This window comes from Coturnix japonica, chromosome 13, assembly GCF_001577835.2.
Source record: "Coturnix japonica isolate 7356 chromosome 13, Coturnix japonica 2.1, whole genome shotgun sequence".
NCBI classification, from domain to species: Eukaryota; Metazoa; Chordata; class Aves; order Galliformes; family Phasianidae; genus Coturnix; species Coturnix japonica.
In genome coordinates, this window is record NC_029528.1 from 2,709,078 (window position 1) to 2,732,598 (window position 23,521).

The 23,521-nt window shown below is 41.2% G+C and overlaps 1 protein-coding gene across 9 annotated transcripts in view; it reads right to left on the reverse strand.

The window, feature by feature from the left end:
• The window catches only part of LOC107320185 (core histone macro-H2A.1), a 43,123-nt gene extending 20,168 nt beyond the window's left edge, over positions 1 to 22,955 (reverse strand). For 8 of the 9 annotated variants that reach the window (XR_004308884.1, XR_001558156.1, XR_001558157.1 and 5 more), the window contains exons 1-4: positions 22,822 to 22,954; positions 14,926 to 15,126; positions 2,491 to 2,597; positions 820 to 1,017 (exon numbers count right to left, since the gene is read on the reverse strand). Coding sequence is in view for 4 of the 9 variants with exons in the window: in XM_015875822.1 (XP_015731308.1) it covers positions 820 to 1,017; positions 2,491 to 2,597; positions 14,926 to 15,097 (477 nt within the window). In the remaining 5 variants the exon portion in view is untranslated. Of the gene's footprint in view, positions 1 to 819; positions 1,018 to 2,490; positions 2,598 to 14,925; positions 15,127 to 22,821 lie in introns of all 9 variants that reach the window. The other variant, XR_001558155.2, reaches the window with a different exon arrangement.
• Between the last annotated feature and the right edge of the window lie 566 nt (positions 22,956 to 23,521).

Below are 23,521 nucleotides of genomic sequence, written 5' to 3' on the forward strand. Positions count from 1 at the left end.
CTTGGCTTTCTAGCATAAGAAAATCACATTTTGAACCTCTTGTTCTTCCCATCAACTCCAACTTCCTTTTGAGTTAGTTTCATTGATCACTCAGAGTTAAAACACTAAGTCTAAACATGGAAGAATCTCATTTATAATATGCAAACAGGTGGACATTTGTGGGTCTTTAGCTGAGCCAAAGAAATCCTGTGTAGCCACAATACAATTTCTCTGATGCTGCAAAAGCCTGAGCTACCTGCTCTAGGAGAACTGAATCCTACTTCAGAAGGACTATTTCAGTCTGGCTGAATTTCAGCAAATGAACTAGAACAAGAGGAGTTTTATATTAACCTGGAACAAAGAGATTGATCCAGGTTATTATAACAAAATACAACATCTGAAAACACAACTGACACGTTAATGGCTGCTGACATTGTTACAAGGCAACTGACCTAGAGTACTGCTTCTCTTCAACATTTACAACTTTAGAGTATGCTCAAACAAAGTCCAACCAAGTTTACTCTAAGTCAATGCAAACACTTGTGCAGTCACACTAAAGCAATCCCTACAGTTGCTATGTGAGATCCTGTGCACAGTCTTCTGCCTCCTGGTGCCAACATCAGTGCTCACCCAACAACCTGGCAAAGAGTAAAGCACTCATCACTTCCCTGCCTGCCCTGCAGGCCTATGCCACTTCTTCCACCTACCACAAGGACTGGGCAGCACTCTTCCCTCAGCATTTGCATGTGCTTCTCCTGAGATCACCATCTTTAATCACACACTAAACCGTGTGGTGCTCCCTACAACATGTTTGGATTGAAAATAAATGGATGACTCTACCTTGGATTTCCGTGCTCCTTTCTTGCCGCCTGTTTTCTTTGATACAGTTTTTTTCTGTGTTGGAGACTTTGCCTTCTTTGCTGGAGGTGGAGTGATGATGGCTTCCAGTTTTCCTTTTGAGCCCCGCTTCTTTGCCAACAGCTCTGGGTGAATATTGGGCAACACTCCACCACTGGCTATGGTGACCCCTTTCAATAGCTAATAAGAAAAAGTTGCAGATGACAAACTCCAGCATTTACACACCAACAACAGAAAATGGCATTTACTGCAAACTTCATGCACTGTTTTGAGTTTTAACTGATCCTTGTATGTTTCTCAACATCTATCTTGAATAAGATGGCATGAAGCGTATGAAACATCTGAAGTTAATCATCTACCAAGGTGTAACTGTGAAGGGAATACGTGTTCTTGCACATATGCTGTTACTGTGAGTGTCACTTGAGCTCTCATAAGAGCTGTTTCTTCATTAAGCTGTGAAGCCATGAAATGAAGGCTGCAACCCAGCTACCAGCAGCCAGGCTGCCCTGCAAAGCCCTCATGTCTGTGACTGAGGATGCTCTGTTTTTCGAGGAATGGCACCCCAAAGTCAGGTACAGGACTGCAATGTGTGCCACACTCTGTGTGACACAACACGTCTCCATTGCTGAATTTCCTTCAGCAGGCATTTCTGAAACAGTAATTATTTCTTAGGAAAAGGAACTTCAAATGGAGGGTAACATTTATACAAATCTCTATACCTGGAAGTCTTTCTTAAAAAAAAAATAAATCTTTATGTAGTTGAAGAAAAGCAGATCAATACTCAAAAGCATGCAGTTCATTCAAGCCTTTAAAGCAGAGGTGAAATAAATCATGGTCTGTATTTAAAACCACTTTAAACCTTTTATTTTTTCCTAACATCTTACTGGGACTAATTTAGCATTAGGGAAGATAGAAACAGTGACATCAAAGCCTCTCAGGTATTTCCACCTTCTGATTCACATTTACTGCTCCCCAACCACAACCCAGCCAGGTTCTCAGCTTACAAAAGGATGATGAAAGTATTATCTAATTCCACACAAAAGCTGAAGGAGGATGATTTCTTTCCTGCTCTATCACGATACACAGGGTTGAAGCAGTATCTTATCAGATGTTATTTTACAGCACTTCAAGAAAAAAGGGACATTAATTCAAGCCAGTACCGCTGACTGACACCACAACACTGTAATAACAATGCCCAATTATTTTTTTGCTAAATAAGACATCTTGAAATCCGTAAAGGACACAGACTTGCAAGATTCCAGAGCTCTTAATTCAGTAGATGTCAATGGGAACAGGATAGGTCCCATGGAGTCCTAAGCTGTTTAAGGGGGAAGACAAAAATAAATGAACAAAAAAGCCCTCTGAGAGTTTATGATAATGTTCTGGTCTTCAACAGAAGTGGTTGTAGCAGTGCAAGCAAATGTCACACCACATTTCCTTTCTATTTTCACACATTATAAGTATCCTGAAATACATAATTAAGCTGAGTGCTCTTCTTAGTTACACAGTCAGTGTGCTAGCGAGTGAATGGGCTGTTTCGTGGTGGGCTGTTCAATAAGCAGAGGTCTTGAATTACAATTCAGCTACACGGAAAGACAATTTTAAAAGCCCTGAAGGAAATCCTGGCCCTCACACGGTGGGGTTTTTTCTTACCTGGTTTAATTCTTCATCATTTGCTACAGCCAACAGGATGTGTCTAGGAGTGACTCGACCCTTCTTGTTGTCCCTTGCTGCATTTCCAGCCAGTTCCAGAATTTCCGCTGGGAAAAAAAGTAAGCCCCTTTTAATTACACAGTGATTTCTCTTAACCACCACAATGTGTTATTTAGCATTCATTAATAATAATAATAATAAATCTGAATGCTATAACGCTATTCCTGATGGCTGTTGTACATCCTCTCTGAAATATCTAAGCCTAAAATCATTGTCAGCTTCCCTAGGTGCAGTCGCTGGAGGCAGAATGCACTTTTGAGGACCTGTGGTCTCAGCTCTATTTACTTTGTTGTCCTTCTGAAGTTCTCGACTGTTCTGTGCTTTTCTCAAGTTCACTGTGTGTTTATTTCCCCCAGTTCCCTCTTCTATAAGGTGACAGAGGGCCAGAAGTACATCAGTTAGATTGTTGTAAAACCTGTCACAAATACAAATGCTGGTTTGCACCACTTCCATGTTTTTCATTACTAGAGAACCTGCTATTCTCAGTTCCTTCCTTGCAACATTATGAAAGTGTGTAAGCGCACATCCAAGTCAGAATACTGCAGATACAAACTACTCAGATGCTATTCTTACTTAATTATTTTTTTTGACTCTTTAAGAAGTTGGGCAGAATATGTAACCAATAAATCACATTTTGTTTGCTTCTAGTAGATCATCCTCTTAAAAGAAATGTCCAGCCCTGACAAATTGCCCTTAACAGCTGCACTATGATGACTTTTATTGGAATTAGGAAAGATTAACTTGCTCTTCTGTAAGGATCTGTGAAGCACAGGGCTGGAGCCTTACCTGCTAACTTATCTATCTTCCACTCAACAAGCCTTGGGCAAAGAACATCATTAGCTAAAGCAAAGTCTGCGGAACAAGAAAAAATAGGCAGCATATGTTTATCTGCCTTTGCAGCTACAAGCTATTGCTGTCTTCATTATCCTTTCACCTCCCTCTGCACAGACTGTGCTTCACTACTGTTTTTGGAACTCTACCTTCTCTACACCTAGAACATGAAAACATGTGAAAATTTAACATTAGAACTTGCATATCAGAGTGCTTTCACATTTAATATGGAACTACTCCAAGAAAACCCTCCCATAAGCTTGCTTTAAAGGCAAATAGAAGTAAATTAAGATTATAATCTTAACATGAAAAAGATTGCAATCAAGGGTCATGTGACCACGTGCCTTTACTGCAGCACACAGTAAATCTTAAGCAATACAATATAGCACAGACTAGGGCTTTTCATTAGACTGAACTTAACACGATTCTCCAATTATTTTCAATCACAAGTCCCACAATAAGCTTACAATGACATCTACAGGATAAAGTACAGCTGCTTCTGGATGTTCTACAGTGAAGTTTCATCAAGGATTTTGGTGGACTTTCACTGTTTTTCTGTTCTTTGAAGTGGGCAATTTACTTTATTATAGGGCAAGACGGAACGCAAAGTCTAAGCCCCAGAAAGTAACTCTTATAAGATCTCATGCTGACAACAATTAATTTATTTTTAAAGCAGGATTAGCAGGGTAAGGTCAACCTGGCTATGCTTTCCACACCTCCAAAGAACAGAATTAAGCTGGCATAATCCTTTCCACATACCTCTCATAAGCCACAGCTCAGACATATAAGGTTTAGCCCGCGCTGCCTGTTGTGACAGAGGACCTGTATCACATTCCATAGGACAAGCTGCGCTCTTGGTTACACCCTGCACATTCCCACTGTCCTCAATTAAGATTCTGTGTCAGTGCAGTGCCACCATCTCCACCTCTCTAGAGCAGGAATCGTTTTGTTTGTATCTCAGAGTTTACTACAGGCTGAAAAGAACGGCTGTGAGCAGCAGACGGCTTTTTGGTTTGCCTCTGCTTCCCCCACCTCCGCTCCTTTACTGCGTCAGGCACCGCTGAACAGTTGGGCCGTGTTATTCTCTGCAACCCATCGGCATAACTATGCGGGCAGGTCATTTTGTAACTAAAGAGCCTAAGAAAGTGTTATGCCTGTAAAGCACAGAGGAATGTTTTATTTGTTCCTCATAAAACTCAAATGTCTGCCCTGTACAGTGGAGAACTGTTCTTGCAAGTGCTAAGCCCTCTTCCTTGGACAGGAAACTCATTTTGAAATTACAGTTTTCTAATGGTCCTTTAGGGAAGTTGAGGTACCCCACTTCCTTTTTGGGAACAGAATGCTTTGCACTGCTGCTGAGGACCACAAAAGAGGAGCTCAGGGAGAAGAGGAGGGTATGGAGGGTGGGTTTTTCCTTTTGACCTTCTCCTCACAGCTCTGGCCATAGCCAGGCACTGCTGGTGCATGCAGAGAGCCTACTGCACAGGGAGCTGCACAACCCCACTGTGCACACAGGGCTGGACAGAGGGGACCCTCAAAGGGGATGGGGCAAATATAGAGAACAGTTTCTTGATTTAACACTGACAGAGACAATCAGAGCCCTTAGAATATGCTGGACAGGAGACCTTCTAGATCCGGGTGAGATCTGAACTACACAGCTGGATTCTGCTTGCAGCCAACTTTCATAACCATCCTATATTACTTTGACTCTACAGATTTAAATGGTGTTTCATCCATGTTTTAAGCTAATCTTAAGTGAGAAAATCTGGCCTTGTCAGTAAGGGAGCTGATTCACATTTCCAGAACAACCTCTCTGAATTTAGGCACGTGGCTCAAAGAGTAGTAGGTGGGAAAAGGTAATTAAGACTGCAGTTCCATCCCAATTCTGCAGTCAGATCCTTCTTTGGGGCAATGTTGGAAGCACCCATCTATCAGCTTTGAGGGGCTGAGTCAGAGAAGAACTCTGTTTCATTAAAGGTAACATTCTAATGGTGTGTAACATCACTACAGAGAGCACCATGAAGCAGGAATGCAGGCAATCAAACGGAGGGCCTAATGCACAGATATAAACTTCTTTATTTAGATACCATATCAGGTTTAATGATTTAATTATATCTAAATTTGGCATTTATGAACACAAACCAAAGTATGTGAGCAAGTAAACAAATAGCAATCATGAGAACTCTTGTCAAATGGATGCTCAGGAATATCCATGTAATTCAACAGAATCAAGACATAAAGCTTCGCTATTGTTGAGGCAAAATAAAATCCTGTGAGCTTTCATATCAGACTCACTAGGCACATATATCCAGCCAGAAAAACAAAGCAAGATCACTTTGCAAAAATGAGGGCTCACAGAAAGGATGCAAGTAGGTTGCATAACGTCTGTTCCACTCCTGCCATATATTTACTCAAGGCTTTTCCACCCTAGAGAATAATTACATGGCCACCACAAAGGCAACTATGAGACATACTTTATAGAGGAGGTTTTTTTTAATGTATTTTTTTGAGCATGAGGGAAATATACAAGTTGCTCATCACGACAAGCTCTCAAAGATATAACTCTTCAATTTTTATATATTGAAATCTAGGTTACTAGGAGGAGATGCCCTTTATAGCTGGCTTATAAATGACTTTCCCTGTGCTTTTAAATGCATTTCAAATAACAACAAAAGCAGAAAAACACACATTACTTCACCTGCAAATATAAGGAAAAAATCCAGTAAAAAGTGGTAGAAAGCAAATCATTGGGCAAGAAAAAACTAAATAGGAATGTCATGCCTGCATGTGATACACTGCCATAAGAACTACTTTCCTGTAGCAGTGGATGTGTTCGAGTCAGAGTACAGCACGAACACATTAGTTTGATTCAAAATACTCAGTTTAAAGTGAATGCTTGAAGTGGGAAGAAAGCCTTAAGTTGGGAATTTTTTTCTCAACTTCAATTTAATTCTCATTTATACCAAGTGAAAAAATCCTTTGCAGTTCTTGGAACCAGGCAAGTGGATATTGGTAATGAAAACTGGTCTAAGCCTGTTCTCAGCACTCAAACAAAAGCACCAGGTTTTATTTTTTTCTTTCCCTCTCCTGAGGTTTCTAAAGTTCAGTTCAACATTTTAAAAGGAGAAAAGAAAACAGGTTGTATATCTTTGTACTTAAGCCTGAGATAAGACCACAGGAAAGGCTGTTCTCAAGGCTTTTCCTACTCAAACACTATCAAAAATTGTTAGAAGTCTCCACAGAAACCTCATCCTGGAGCAAGCTGCCAGAGCAAGTTCCTCACCCTTCGCTTGCAGAGACCTCTCTGCTCTGATCCTCTCTTGGACATCCTACAAAGTTCCCAGTTCCATTACTTGCATTTATTGTATAGCGACACAGCTGCTCATCAAGTACCGGGGCGTTGGTGCTTCATAACACTTGCAGATTTTGAAAAAAAACTCAACACTGAAGTTAAAGTAAAACAAATCACTATTGGACATAAGCAAATCAGGCACAGTAGTAACTATAGACCTGGATATAAACAAAATTAAGCGCACGTTTCTCCCACTCCTACACAATGCACCAGTTCATTTACCCTAACAAAGTATTACCGGTCATTATAGACTAAGACTCCTTTATAGCTTAAATGACAAAGCCTTAAGCTTAGCATGCATTCAGGCTGTCATACTTTCTAAATGTAAATACTCAATTTAATCTGGTCTGAGTTCATCCCAAAAGTGTTTTGGGTTGGCTTTTTTTTTTTAATGTTGTTTATGTCTCAAACTCAAAATCTGTTGTTGCATTGAATCCTTTTGTCTGCCTCCTCTTCAGGGAGATGAAATCATAGCTCTGAAAATTCAACCCTTAACAACTAACAGGTGATGCGTTGACATAAAGCCAATTTCTGAAGGCTGGAGCTCCAACAAGGAACTTTTTCCAAAAGCAATTTTGAAGCCCCTCCTCACAATAAAATATCTGAGGACGATAACCAGAAATGAAAGAAAAATGAATGCTGACACAATTCCATTGAGAAAAAGCGTATTGGCTACAGAGCCAGCTATATGACAAGGAGTCTGTTCATTGTACTTTAAATTAATCAACCTTCCATCAGCATTTTATTGACTTCAGAATCATTTTGCATGATTCCGGAAGGTTTTAACCCAATCAACCCCAATCAACAAAGGTTGTTAAGAGCTTCCTGCATTCTTCTCTCTGTATATTCCACCCAATCCCCCCGGAATCCACAGTCCCAACAGTGGAGGCAGAATCATTCAACAACGCTTTCCCTCTTATGCATTCCAGTAAAGGAGTTCTCAGCCCCGGTTCAAAGTCATGGAAATCTGATGCAGTGAAAATCAGCTCGAGATATTTTACTGCCATGAACAAGCTTTGGTGAAACCTCAACTCTCAGCAGGGCAATCATTCTCTTAGGATGCGATAAAAAACCTTCACGCTTCAGTCTGTGAGCTGTATCAAAACTAGGCCCCTTAAAGGAGAAACTGTGAACCTTGCCAAGTTATTGTAAGTTTGGTGTTTCTGGGAGGCAGATGACAGACTGCTGTTTACATAAAATTCAAGTTCAGGCCACAAAAGCCACTTCCACTTAGAGCCTTCTGATCTGGCTCACGCTGTTCTTCAGCTCTTTTTTCATTTCCACACTTCATATGAAACTTTTTGCTTCCCCCCCCCCACCCCCCCTTTTCTTGTAGGAGATGCAATGCTATTTAACATACTATTACACCGTGAGTACTAATTTCAAACATGATAACCTATTTCTCCTCTGTTGACTTAAAGAATCCCATCTAACTCTGCCTTTTTTCTTCTCTTCCTTTGGAGCTTTCCCTACCCCAGCAGTTTACACTCTGCTCTCACTCCCAACAGTCTACATATGCTTTAGAAATACACTCTGACATGATTAATTTAACTGCTGCCAGACATTACTTGATCAAGTGCAGCATGTGTGCTTTGGTCTGGCTGTTACAGAAGGCAGGAGGCTGCTGATGTCCTCTGACTTGGTTCTAGCTTAGTCTTTGACCTCTGTAGGCATATTAGGAACTTACATTTCCAAACATTAAAGAAGTCAAATAGCAGATGCCAATCATCTACTGAAACTCAGTAAATATTAATAATGTTATTAACCAAAGAAAATAAAGAGATGACTTTGTATTGAAATTCTGGAGTTCACTGAAGTGGCTCCAAACCCCGGGCAGAAAGAGGAAATAGCAATGTATCTCAAGGGCATGTGCAGCCATGCCCACATAGAGAGAAACGAAGCTCATGAGTTACAGTCAGAGCCCTCACTAAACAATGACCTGATGCAATCCATGCATGTTGTGCTCTCATTTTTGTAGCATGTTCATTTCTACAAGATCTGGCAGATGTCGATAATAGTTTTATTAGCTACCACCTCTGACAGCAAAGCAAGCAGGATTCCAAGTTTATTACTGAAAACATCAACTCATTAAACCAGAATTCAAGCATTCTTAAGCAAAACTTACAGCATAAAAGAAAGTACAGTTAGAATGCTTTTTTCCCTTGATGTGAGACAAAAAGTGAGGAAAGAAATTGGCTCTTATCAGTGATGTCATAAAAAAAACAACCCAAAGCACAGCTCTGACATATTAAAGTGAGAATTAATATTACTCTTTTAAACTCTCCATCAAAATTCATAAAAGCCTGTTGCTATACAGTGTGGAAAATTTGTTTTGGCAGCATTGAGCCACAATCTCTTCAAATTGCTGGAAAACCCCCATACAAATTCCAGCTCTGCAGACCAGGCCTGCTTGCAATTGAAACATTATTGGCCATGGACATTTAAGAACACAATATAAATGCAGCACTCAGTCTGAGGACAGAATAAAATATTTGATAATTTGAAGTAATGAAAGCATTTACACGCATGGGCTGCAGTGTCTGAAATGTTAAAAACATCATGTTTGATATTTCCACAGCGTGCCATTACTGCTAACTTAACCCAGTGATGTCCTGTATTCTTTCACATGTTCTGCAAGGCAGGGATAATAGGGATATTATGTGAGAGCAGTAAGCCCTGAAGGACTGACCAATCATGCTAGCAGCTCTCTCATCTAGTAGGACCATGGGATTTAACCCAAGTTATTTTCACCTTAACAATAATACATATTTCTTAGGGGAAAAAAAGCCCAACAGATGTTTGAATTGCCTAAGATAATCAGTGATGAAGCACAGCCTTAAAATTACATGTTTTATGAACCTAATAGCTAAATAACAGCCCTCACACAGAACTTCTGTTACTGTGTTCTTCAGACTAGCACAGATTTACTAAAATACTGTTCCCCTTTATAGCTGCTGACCTTCAAGCCATGCTCACAACACTATTAAACTGAACAACAACTTAGAACAGAAGTTGTTGCTTACTTGTAAATTAGACAAGTAGAGATGGAACATTACTAGAATAAAGAGTATTAAGAATATTAAAATTTAACTTGATTTTAGCTGTCAATGGGAGACGATAATTTGGTGATCAAGATGTGAAAAACAAAAAAGAAATGAGCACCAACAACCCTAATGAATCATTTTGGTCATGATCTGTGAATGAAACAAATGCAAATTTTTATACAAACATACAGCTCTGAAATAGGCATCTATACTGACCAGTCAGTATGCACTGGGAGGGCTTCTATCATGTGAAAATGCTTTCACTGTTATTGTTTTTCATCTGTGTGGCTTGCAGAAAACAGCAGAACCCTGATCTGGTAAATTGCTTTGTGTAAGGTTAGCTCTTGTAACCAGGGGAGCCACTGGAGTTTGTGGGACTACAAGTTAAGACAGGCACAGACTTAAGGGTTCACAGGATAGGAGCCAAGGAAGGGCTAATCAATGAAAGAAAGCTCTTCATTTACATACATTAGAAGCACACTGATTCATGCGAGTGTTAATTCAGAAAGAATGTTAGCCACTCCTGTTATAAAAACTTGAAGTTTTAAATCTAAATTGTCACTTCTTAAAGAATTGCAATTTTAGCTGTGACAATCTCACTTCTGCTAAGGAAAAGACTGAAGACTTAAGTAAAAGAAGAACATCACAAAAGAGCTTTGCTATGATTCTATTTTTTAAAGGCCTCTGCCTGCAAGGCTTTTGCACAAACAACTCTGATGTGATTTAGGCCCAGTATTAATCTGTTTTAAAAGCACACCAGAGCTGAAGAGGTAGTTTCATGCTTGCTTAAATAAGACCTGGGTCCTACAAGCCCCTTAATTTACTTTAAACCTCTTCTGGGACACAGTTTGTAGCATAATGCTGTAATAGGGATTAGTGTTTCTGAAGCTGTCTGTTTAAATGGAAGGAATGTATATCTTGGTAGTGAGTACGTCTCAACTGTATCAAAAAGATACTGTCAATTAATTCTCTTCTTAAATTTCATTACTCCCTAAGGATCGTTATTTATGGCAGTCTCAGAATGCCTGGAACTTCAACCTGCTTTCAACCTAATGCTTTTTTACTGTGGACCTCTCAGCTACCCCTCTGCCTCAAAGCAGAAGCTCAGCAGTACTTCTGCTTCGACAAACAGGGCAAATCATTGTTTTCCTCTGTGACCCTGTAAAATTTTTCAGCAGCAAGCAGAACGTAAGAGGTGAACAGCAGTTCAAGCTGATCAGCTTGCACTTTGGAAAGTGAGCATCTGAAGTGAGCAGTTAAACACTGTGCCTTCAGGAGGAACTTGTCTTTTGCAGCCAATCAGCAGTTGGCTTTAGAAAGTTTTCCACATCGAAAATTAATCAAGGTGAAAATGCAATGAACTGAACTCCGTCACATGAACCTCCATTAAGGGATTCTGGTGACATCAGAAAGCCCAAAAACAAAACCTAAGGTGAGCACCAGGATGCCTCAGATGCAGTTCTAACCCTGGGACTGAAAAGGTGCTTATTGCACATTTTAACAAAATACATGATCAACAATGGGCAGTAAAATCTCTCTGGGGGAAAAGAAAAACCCTAATGGAGAAAACAGACATTTTTTTCCTGCCTCTCTTCAATAAGTACAGAACAAATATAAATCAAAGTCTTATTTCTTCTGTATTCCTGTTCTCCTGCTGTTCTATAAACTTCCCATTTTCCTCATTTGCTATGACATTTTAGCAATTGGAAATTGTTTACAGCATAGAGAAGATGATGGGGGCAAGGGGAACAGAAATTGCTTGCAGGCCTGGTTCTTGCTGCCTCTAAATACACTCAGGAGATATACACACACACACACACACACACATATATATATATGTATACTATATACACACACATATATGTGTACACATACTTATTTCCAAGGGCAAGCACTGTTACCAAAGGACCATATTGTGACCTATGCAAGCTGCAGATCAAAAGAGACAATAACTGTTTACAAATATATCTGGATGGGTTTGGACAAACACCAGCCATACAAGGCCATCTGAATGGCTGCAATGCCCCAGCCAAAGGCAGCAGCCACCTTCTTGCCTGACTCTGTATTTTATTTGATACAAACTGATACTGACGCACCATGTTGCAAATGAAATAATGAACACAGTTTTCCACACATGTGAAGATAAATAAGCAATAAACTATTGCAACAGAAGAGCCACTATAAGCAAAGATGACAGAAGGAATTAGTAACATCAAACTTCTGACAGCTTGAGCTAGTTAATAATGCCTAAAATTAGTTCTGCAGCATAAGCAGAAATCAATCAAAACAAATAGGAACCATAAATTCTTCATCATCCACACTATTGCTCCAGAGTGAAGAAAGTATATCCACTTGCTTTATAATTGGTAAAACGCAGTGATATCTTCTGCACACACACTTGTATCCTATTTACAGTGGACGATACATATGATTTCCTTAGATAAAAAGCAGGAAAGGATGAGCAGGTGATATGACTATAGAAAGCAAATTGCCAACACTTGGTGTGCTGTGGGGAGAATTATCTTACAATATTTGTTACGAGTAACAGCAGAAATTCTAGTAAGAGAAAAATGCTCTTTGTGCAACTCTTAATACTTAAATATGTTGAAACGTGAGATAAGGAAAACCACTATATTGGCTGCAAGCATTATGGGGGTTTTTATTATTATTGTTAGAGTCACTACAACAAAGAGCACAGGGAAGATGTACTGTAGCCAGGCCCTGCAGAAGAAGCCATCAGAAGCCAAGAGAATGAAAATCAGCACAGCAAACATGCACAGCATTTTGTTCACAGCAACCAAAGCAGCCAGACTAACCTGTGAGCTAAAACCAGGTATGTTCCTGCACTTGGAGCTATAGAGCAGATACACAAGCTAATAGAAAAGCATGGGAAGAACACAAATGTAGCTTGAAAAGAACTTTGTTGAGCATAGACTGAAGAAGAGCTTAAATTACAAGTGGACACACATGCTATAAGAAGTTACAGAATGGGTATTTTCTCTTTTTGATGAGCACATATATAGTAACAGAGTTACCTTCAAAGTAAAAGCAGATAAAGTCATAACTACAGATGGACCCAAAACTGAACTGAAAGTCTGAACAGCTGGAAGCATTATGGAAGTTTAAATCCCAAGCTAAATCAAAAATCCCAGATCTGATCACGTTATGGCCTAATTTCAGATTTACATCCGGAGTTCAACTTTCACAAAGGCCAGCAAAATTTAGCACCTCATCTTTTAGAGGACTGAAGTGAGATGCTGCACACACATGAACTAGTTTTCAAACCTGAGCAGGTTCCTTTCTATTAGGTCATATTTCTGCCATTTCATCTCAGCTTTTTTTTTTCCTGAAGATTTTCTTTCCTGTAACTGCGTTTCATATTTCACATTTCTACTCTCCCTCCTGGATGTTTTCTGACCTATGCAGTTTATTATCATGGTCTTATCTCCATTATGTCATGTTCCTGCTTTTATTTTTAAATGGCTCAAACTCCACTGAGCCTCAAATGTGAGCATATTTAAGAGCCTCAAGAAAGAAATAAAGATTTCTATTTTTGTAAGGTAATAACTACCAACAGGATAAAAATAAAATAAAATCACATAGAACAAAAAAATCTCTCTGCTTCCCATTTCAGGGAGGTGCATCTGAATCATACTGAAAAGTACGTGTTATTTCAAGCTCAGAAAATCTATTAATCATTAATTATTAAAAACTTTGCTATACAGAGCGTGGAAAAAAAAGCATACAGAAAGTAGGAAAAAAAGTCATCAGGCTGAAAAAGTCATAAAACATGAAACTAAGTAGGGGAAGAAAAAGAGTATCTTTGTTTTTGAGACATATCTATCCTTGTAAGAATGAAAGATAATCTGGACTTACATGTCATGAGGGCAAACCAACTTTCAGAGGGAAAAAAAAAGAACAACAAAAAAACCTTACCTCAGAAAAAACCTCAACATTCTGAGGGAGAAGATGCTTTTCCACCTAAGTTCTCCTTCATCCTTCCCTCCCCCGCCACCTCCTTTTACTATTTCTTAAAGTAGCAGCGTGTGTAATTATTCATTAAAAAACAAAAAACATCTCCTGAACCAGTATCTTTGGATGTACGTTAGTTGAAGAGACACTTCTATTTCTCAGGCCTATACTCTGCTGCCTAAACAGTCACTACCTCAGAAAACCTTTTAAGTCAGTGAGCCAATAACACATGCTGCTCATTAGCAGAGTCTTGAGCTCACCTGTATTGTTCTGTTTCATGAAAAGGGCAGCATTCAAAGCCCCATTCACTCTAAGAGGCATTTTATTTGAGTTGTTATTGCTCTAAGCAGGAAACCCAGCTGAAGGAAATGTTAATTTTTAAGGCCATCTATGAAGTTTAAGAGCATTCTTTTAAAGAAAAGGTTTAAATAAGGAAAACAGTGAATACGAACAAATGAAAATAAAGAAGTTTAATGGCTCAGAAAATTCAGCCATGTAATAGGAGTACCTCACAGAAGTTAAGCACTTAAATATTCTCTGTTACCAGTCTTCATTTTTAGCGATGGAAGAAGGTTTATAGAAGAAAAAAATAGATCACCCTATTTCTGTCCTTCCTTGTCAATATCTATTATGAGTTGTATCTAAAATAGCCTTCAATGCCTATAGTCATAGCTGTCGATCAGGGCACTTGTTAAACCGTGTGCTTTACTACTTTGTCCTCAAACTGAAAAATGAAAGAATGAACTTTAATTCTTCCCCAGAGAATCAGCTCAGGATCACAGCTTAAAGATCACTGTTCCCTGGACACACTTGCACCTGCTGCAACCAGAATGTGGAAGTAAACAAATGCACAGTAAAAAGAGTTACTGTTCTGAGATGTGAGATCCAGTCCATCCTCACCCATGTAAGGACCCCTCAGATTGCCTATATGGAAGAAGTCAAAGCAAATCAAATACCAAACTGCTCAAAAACTATCTGAAGCAAAAGCGGGGGTGACTGTATCTTACTTTTGGCTTAGATGTGTGCACAACAGCAGTTACTCAAGCCATAACTTATTTATTCACTCAAAAGCCTTCTGTAAATCAAAGGACCTTTTTATGCTTTTCCATTAGCACACTGTGCAAATTCAGTCTGTATTATTTCTTTTGCTGTTTCATGTTGTTCTGCAAAACCTACCTGTCAGATATTCCAGTACAGCAGCCATGTACACTGGAGCACCAACACCAATTCTGTACTTCGGATGGCCTTTCTTAATATAACGTAGCATTCTTCCAACAGGGAATATGACTCCAGCTTTTGCAGAGCGTGAAGTCTTGGTTGACTTCTTCTTTCCTCCCCTGCTGGACATTTTGTCTGTGTTGGGTCTGGAACAGCACTCTGTGTATTAGGGGGAGAAACAAAAACAAAACTTTATCAATAGGGAGAACAGCATTTAAATGATTTCAAGTGGTAATCGAGGAAGTAATTTCACATAAACCTGCTTTGAAATTACTAATCTGGAATTCCTAACATGTTAAAACTGGCACCATTAACTGGATTTTCAAGTGTGAATGAATTTGCGGAACACAGACCTACACAAGGTAAACTACATCTCCTGTACACTGAATGTATCTTTCAAAAGGACGTGAAATGAGCCTGCTGCAATTTGAACCTCCCAGCAGCCAGCTCTGCTCACAGTGAAGCCCATCAGATTCCTAGAAGGCACAGTGTAGTGGTACAGCCTTCAATCTTTCCATAACAAAACAGTGGTCTAAACATCCAGCAGCTCTCTGACAACTGTATCTCTGTTTATCTTGGTGAAGTAACCTCCTGCTGATTCAGCTGTCAAATATTATTTTTCTCTTTGATTTCTGCTTAGGCTGTAAATACAAGCTGGCAAATCCAAAGAGGAGGAGAGTTTGCAGGCTTTCAGCGTCACACACTATGTTTTAAAATTAACTTGGAGAAAAGGAGACTGTCCAAGTCTTCCCCTCCCTCCCTTCATCATGCCTGAACTCCAGGAAAACCAGAGATATGAACCAGTGGTACATCCTAGCTCTTTTCTATGTGTCTAAACCCTAACAGAGGAGAATGCGAGTCATTAGTGTGATTATATACTCCTCAAAAGAAGCTCTTTAAGCCTTCTTTCCCATTATACCACTTCTCTGTTTCCCTTTTATTTTTTCTCTCATGTTCATACTGAATTCTCTCCTTCTCCTTATGAACTTGACTGTATTAGTTAACATCTGATTCAAAACTAAGTAAGCTCAGAATTAGGCCAAACAGGTTTACCAAGTCTACTTCTGCTCTAACTTCTTATCTGCACCGACACATCCTGAAGTCTTTGAAACCCCAGTGAGTCACTGAGATACAGACTATGTAACTAGCAAACAAAGACCACTCAGGATAACTAAAGAAACTCAAAAAATCAGCCATTTCTTTTCCACTTCCATACTATGCTCATCAAAGTGCATAACTTGTTAAATGAAGGAATGTCAGCTGGCTCATAGATTGTTACAGGTAAACAAAACAATCCTGGTTTTCTTTTAGCCAGACAAAAGTCAGACCATGTTTATGAAAGCGATATCAACAAACAGACATGAAATCGGAAGGGAAGCCACTGAAAGCATTGCTTCCCCTCTCCTCACTGTGAGCTCAGCTCTGCAGCCACACTGCGAAGAAGACAAATGCCCATTTTGCTCCCTGGAGAAAATGAAAGGCACAACTGATTTTAAAACCCTCCAATCTAACTACAGCTTTCCATCTGAGCTCTGTCATTGTTAGGAGGATGGCTGGGTGTGGTTTTGAGTTGGCTACGGGCTTTCTGCCTGCATTCTCATAGTCTGTGCTCCATTGTCATCCTTGCCACAGATGTTTAATCTCATTAAGAAGTTCACTGAATTTAAGCACTTGGAAAAGCACACAGAAGAAATATCCATGCTTGTAGCTTCCCCCTTCGTCCCTTTGTTTTGTAACTGATCAGTGAATGACAAAAACCAGATTTATTTTTTTCCCCCATGGAAAACCTGCAACACTTCAATGGTAAAACTGTATTAACTGTTTGCCTACATGTTCAGCGCTCTCCTTTTAGATGCCATGCAAGCCAGAATACAAATTACATTCAGATATACTTTCATTGCTCTGTGCTAACATATACAAATAGTAACTTGTGAGAAACTCACATAGCTTGCAAACTTCATCAATGGGAAAAAATATATATATCAGGTTCTTTATTGATACAGGGGAATCTTAGTAATCTGCATATCAAGAGTGTTACACTAAACGCTAAATTAAGCATTTAACAATGAAGTGTCTCTATAAGACAAGAATTGGATTTTAACTGCCACAGTAAGGTGCATTCTGTAATGCACAACACTCCTGAAAGCAGGTAATTAATTCCCTGTGAAAATCAATTTACTTTCCACAGCTGCAGCAAGGGTACTGATGTAGAACAGGATAGTGTGGGGAACCAAAAGGTCAAAGTGAATACCCTGTGTTAATTACAGATCTTGCCTTCTCACTGGTTTGAGTCTAATAATTGGGATGGCAGCAGTTAAACAACCTACCTGCACTTCCAGCAAAAAGGAAGGGGGGAAAAAAGGAAGAAATGACTAAATCCAGGAGAACTGTTCAAAAGGGACCGTGGTCATCCTGGGCTGCATTTTCCCACAAAACCAGAATACAGAGTTCTTCCCTCCATGTAAAAGGAAGACAAGAGTAGAAAATGGAAGTCAATAACCTTGAAGTTCCCTGCAAAAGTTCTAGGTCCATCCCACCTACCCCATGCTGGGCAATGCAGTCAAAGGGAAGGGGGAAGAGAGCCCACAGAACACCTTGCTGGATCAAGCCTTCCTTGGGAGCAATACAGCTCTGAGCTCCCACAGAGCCCTTCTGCAGGTTGTTGTGGTCATGATCCATGAAACACAGTTCACTGAATCTATGGGATGGTCAGAATAGATGGAAGAGAATATGGAAGTTCTTATCTCCTGACTGCTTTTATTCCCCTTCATGAAAGCCATGATCTGCTACAACATTTGGATCAAAGCACGAGTAAAATATGTGGCGATACAGAATTATTACCAAAGAAGCTTTGAAGAACCTGAAGTAAATACAACTTACCAATCTAAAGGCTCAAATGGAAGAAATACATGGATGGCCATGCTGTAGCTGACAACAGAAAGAGATGAAAGAGCACTGCCTTTTCATTTTTAGTTCCAAGGAAGTGACTGTTCATAGCGAAGTAAAGGAAATGGTTCCTTCCATGCAGAAACAAATGGGTACTGTATATCACTGTCTCTGGATATATATCACACATCCGAAATGATGCTAACTCTGTTGTTGACATGCTGCCTTTTGTTGTGGCCACGCTCAGCCATCCTCCCTTATCAGTACACACTTGGCTGCTCCTTTGCAGCATCTTTGATTTGGCTCAGGAGATGTTCTTCCCTTTAACATACTGTTTTCTACTTAATAACTTCAAACCTTCTGTCATCTGGAATTACCTCGCACCACTGTATACAAAAGGGTACATTCTTACATAAGCTTACTTTACCACTTCTGCATTGTCTAAGAAGTTCAGTTTCCCCTTTATTTCATACTGTTTGTCACACTGATCTTATTTATAAGGGAAAACTTGCCTAAATGAGAAAGGCGGGGTCTTGAATATTGAACAAAGGAAGCACTTCTGCAACTTCAACATATCAAGATAATGTGATGAGTTTCAGGCTTCCATTCTTATAACACACAAAAACTTAGATGGTGGGGGGTGGGAAGGAAGCTCTAGTTATGTTTTAAGTACCACTTTTCATTTTGATTGAGAAAGGGCAAAGAAAGCCTGGAATGGGAGTTCTTGGGGCTTAATTATGGATTCAGGATCATCACTTTAGAGAACCTGCTTGTCCTGCCTTTGAGAAAGGGATGGATGGGCCAAGGAGCTCTCAGTCTTTTCTCTAGTTCTAGTTCTCTATATGGCAAAAAGCATGGAAAGAAAAGAGATTTCACTTGCAACAGACAGAAAGAAATTTATTGAAGTTAGATGTAAAGAGCACAGCAACGGATCAAAATCCAAAGAAAACAGTGTGCCTTACATGTTCTCAAATGGTTTATCTTTGTAACACCAGAAACTCTGGATCACCGCCAATGTTAATGAACCAGAGCTGTCTGCTGAGTCACGCAGATGAGGGAGGCAGTGCTCACCAAAGGGTACTTTATCACATCTACCATAGTTCAGACTGGATTTGGGCAGGAGGAAAAACAAAAATCACAATCCATCTTTTTCTTTCTTTCTTTCTCCCCTCTTGCCTTGGCAAGAAAATCACTGAAAATTACTCCAAATGTATTTCAAAGTATATATATGTACACACAGTTACTGGAAGGCTTTGTCAAATGCACAAAGATTTGGCAACCAGCTGATACAGTTTAAAAGTGGCTGTTCACAAAGCTATCGCTGTGATAATCAAGGGATATAGCACTGAGGAGTCAACCTGGGAAGTCCACCTTTGGCTCTGAATAAAAGTTGTTGCTCTGTTTCTCAGTGGCTTTGCTGTGCTACAGAATGCCCTACCTCCAGCACCTGGCCTTTTGAAAAGCTCTTAAGGACTGCAGCAAGATTCACGCTGCTTTCTAACAACCCCAAATTCACAGAAATGAGAATATGATGGTATATTGACTCACAGTGAAGATTCAAACTAGAGTGCCTGCTGTCAGGCCTTTGCAAGCCAGAAATATGTATTCCAAGAAGCAGAATAATCATCAGGTATAGCAATGAAATCAACATAATCGATATTTTTCTGGTTGAAACTGGATGTTAGCCATAGTTTTCTGTATGAAGATAAATACTTTTAAATGCCAAAATGACCATAGGCATCTGCTCTTCTGAAAGGTTTAATATCATGTAGTTCTGGAGTACTTGACCACACATCCTGCTATCTCATTTCCAATAGCTCAAATTCCAGTACTTCATTAGCTCAGCCAACGTGACCCTTTACTCAAATAGCAGTAATAATAATTAAAAACAACAATACTAACAGCTTTCAGGTACTGGTTCTCAATGACTTAACAAATTAGTGTGGGTTCTACAGCTGTCAGACAGGGGTTGTTCTCACTGCAGGCTCACCTTGGTGTATTAACTGCATTTAAATCTATAGGATCACATCTGTAAGTATGGTGGAATGCAGTACACCATACAATAGCAGAAACACTAAGGTTGAGCAATTCTTTTCCTCCTCTGTTCAAAGACTAAGCTGAAAAGTTCACTTTTGTGTCACAAGGGCTTAACAGCAATGCTATTTTCTTTCCATTGTTTCAAAAGATTAACAAGTAAGAGCTGCCACTCCATCTTAAATCTATTTACGGACCATAATAATAGCTGCTCACTGAACTCACTTTGAAAAGGTGCACTTGAATTTGCTTTGACAAATAATTTGCTGCGTTCTTGGCTAATCAGAAGCTAGTTTGACATATTTATAGAGTGCACTGCTTATGGAGTCTGTATAAAATGGTCTTTATTAATGCTTGCCTAATACAACAGTGTCTCAGTCTGTGATGGTGGTTTCTAGGTACTACAGCGATACAAGAAGAGCAACTCAGCAATCATTTGGTCTGGCATGATTTAAAGTTTTAAGTTAAGTGCTTTATCAAAGCACTAATTCTTTGTGGTCGAGAGAGGAGTGAAACTGGTTGCAAACCAGCTGCTCTGGCACTACATTCATTTCTTATCTGAAAAGGCAGAAGTATACACTTATTTTCACTCAAAAAACCAAAGAACATTCTTCATCTACAAATGTCCTACAGATGTTAGGAAGACTAAAACTCCCATCATGGCTATGTAAAAAGAGAAACAACATCTTCACCAAATCCGTGTGCAGAAGAGGATACTATTGCACAACTCTATTCAGCTGGCAGAAGTCCCTTCCTCCCACAATGGGACCAAAACCCTGAAACAAATAATCCCCTTAATGGTGCAAGCCTTCAACTCTGAACAGTGATGGGAGTGTGACAAAAGTTTTAGCTGGGCACCCTGCCACCAATAGACAGGAAAACGTAAATACAGTTGTCTTCGCTGACCACTGTTGGGAGCACTAGCATGAAAGTAAGACTATTAGTGTGTTGCAGCTTTCTGTATATTAGGTAGAAAGCACAGGATTTGATACAAGTCGCTAGACTGCTTTATAAGCTCTTTAAAAAAAGAAGTTCGAGTGTTTCAAAGAGCATTTTGAGAACTTGTTTGCTGCTTGACAGTTTGGACAACAGCAAAAGCACAAAGAATTCAGGCAGATGTTTCCAATGGAAAATTCAGAAATGTAATATAGACGTTGTACTGCTGATAGAAGAAAGTGCAAGAGCTCAGCCCGCTGCTGAGGCCATGAACGATGTGCTTTGAACATCACAGTTTTAGGAGTACAAGCTGAATCCTGTACATCCTCTCTTCTAGGTAAAGCACCCTAAGCCTCTCTGTATGCATCCCCTCAGTGCACCTTCCTACAGATACCACATCTAGTGCATTTCCCCCCCCCCAAATCCACCCCAAGGGAACAAGGAGCTGACAAAACCTGATGCTCCCCGAACTGGCTGCTGGGTCAATATCCTTTCTCCCAAGGGAGGCTTTCTCTAGAGGCTCCTTTTTCTCCCATGACATTAATTACATCTTCCTGCCCCTTTATCCCTACTTTGTGTGTTCACAGAAGGGGATTTTAGTTTCCATTAACGCTGATGTATGGAATAAACACTTTTCCTATCTTACCATCATTAAGCCAAGTTCTAACCTTAAGTAGGAATTTCTAAATCAGTTATGGGTATCAACAGTTATGCACAATCAATGTCTGGTTTTACTGGTGATCAGAAGCATATACCTCAGTTCTGCAACAAACACTCAAAAACAGAGTTACTCTTTAGGACCAAAATGGGACAAGAAAACATTGATGTGAAAGCTTATATATCCTAACAAGGCAAAACAACCTCTAACACTACCTGGAAAAAGAAACAAACAAAGTAACACTGCATCGGAACAACCCGAAGCCACTGCCTGGGAAAAACACAGTATAACTCTTTCAGACAACTTTAAAGGCACAACAAGGAGTTGGCCACAGGCTGCTTGATACAAAATATATCAATCAATGGCATTCATGTTTGTCAGAGCTACTGTAATGGTCTTGTTTATGCTTAATTCTTCCTGCTCCCTGTTGGGCTTAAGATCCCAGGTTCTGCTCTCAGTAATTGCCTCCCTGCCCCTCGGTTCATTTATTCCTGTTGACTCTTTGATTGGGGGAGGTGGCAGATCTGCGAAGTTCCCCACAGACCTGTTGCTAAGTCACAGCCTCACATAGTTCTGGGCTAAAGATGGTCGTTCACTTCTGCAGTCAAGAAATAAACAACAAACCTCCTCCAGATACCTCACAACACCATCTCCTTCCACCAACACCACTGAAGCAATGAAGCATCTCTGCTAACAAGCCAGCTCCGGCCCAGCTCCCAGCGCAGCTTTCTGCCAATGACTTGTGATGATGCACAGGAACCCAAGGACTGCAGAGTTACAGAAGCAGAGGGTCCCTTCCTGCCTCTCGTACCGGCACAGCCGTGTCTGCCTGCCCACACCCGGGCGCTGCTGGAGGACACCGCGTCCCCCCGCACTGCACTACGGCTGTCGGCGGCCCCGCAGGCAGACACACCGCCAGCTGACAGCTCTACCATAACCAAGCCGCCCCCTTTGATAGCTGAACGCTTCTCTTCACCGTATCAGGATGCTTCGGACGGCACTGCCAAAGGTTCCCAACCCGCCATCGGGCTTTGTTACACGGAGCCGCTTCTGGCAGGCACTGACCTGGGTGCAGCGCTGACAGCACACACACCCCGCTGCTCCCAGCCAGGAGGAAAGCGAGCAGGCTGCAGGAGCTCCCGGACCTCCCTCCAAACCCCGCACCGTACACTCAGTACAAACAACACCCCGCTGCCACCGGGCAGAGACAAAAAATAATAGCAATAAAAGCAGACAGCTCCCTCCTCTCCGCCTTCCCCTCAGCGAGGCGGCAGCCGGGACCCCGCACAGCGCTCAGAGCGGGGAGCGGCCATCGCGAAGGGCGGGCGGCGCCCACTTACAGCGCGGCTCCCGGCGGCAAGATGTCTCCCGGCGGCGGCCCCGCTCCCGCTGCCTGCGCTCCGCCCGCGGGGCCAACGGGAACGGCTGGACGGGCTGGCGGCGCGATCCCACAATGCTGAGCGCTGCCTGGCGTCACATCCCCCCATCCCAGCCCTCCTCCTCCTCCTCCTCCTCCTCCCTCACGGCGGCTCTACCCTCACAGAGCCGCCCCCTGCTTCGTGCCGGTCCCCCCTGACGCAGCCCCGCCTCCGCCTCGCCCCCTCCTCAGAGCTCCGGCCTTGCTTCCCCCTCACCTCCAGCAGCACCCCCCGATGGCCCTGAGAAGCCTCCTGGAAGCTGGCAGTCAGGCTTCTCCGTAGGGAGCCGCTCCTCGCCCGCAAATGTGCTCAGCTTTTAAATCCTCAGAGAGTGGGGAGGACAAAGCACAGGGTTAAGGCTGTATTCTTTGCCCGAGTGGCGTTTTCTTGTTCGAGGGGATGAGAACCACTGACTGGATTATTGCTGCCGCTCGCTCTGCTTCTCGTGCTGTACAAAAATGGCTTGCTGCCATTTTGCAAAGGCCCCAGATGGAGCTTCAGGAGGAATTCGTGCTGTGGAGGCACAGATGTCCTTGAGCACACCTTGCTGTGCTTCCTGCTTCCCATAGTCAGCACAGGGCCCGCTGTCCCCTCAGCACACCTGTCCTCATCCAGCTGCTCC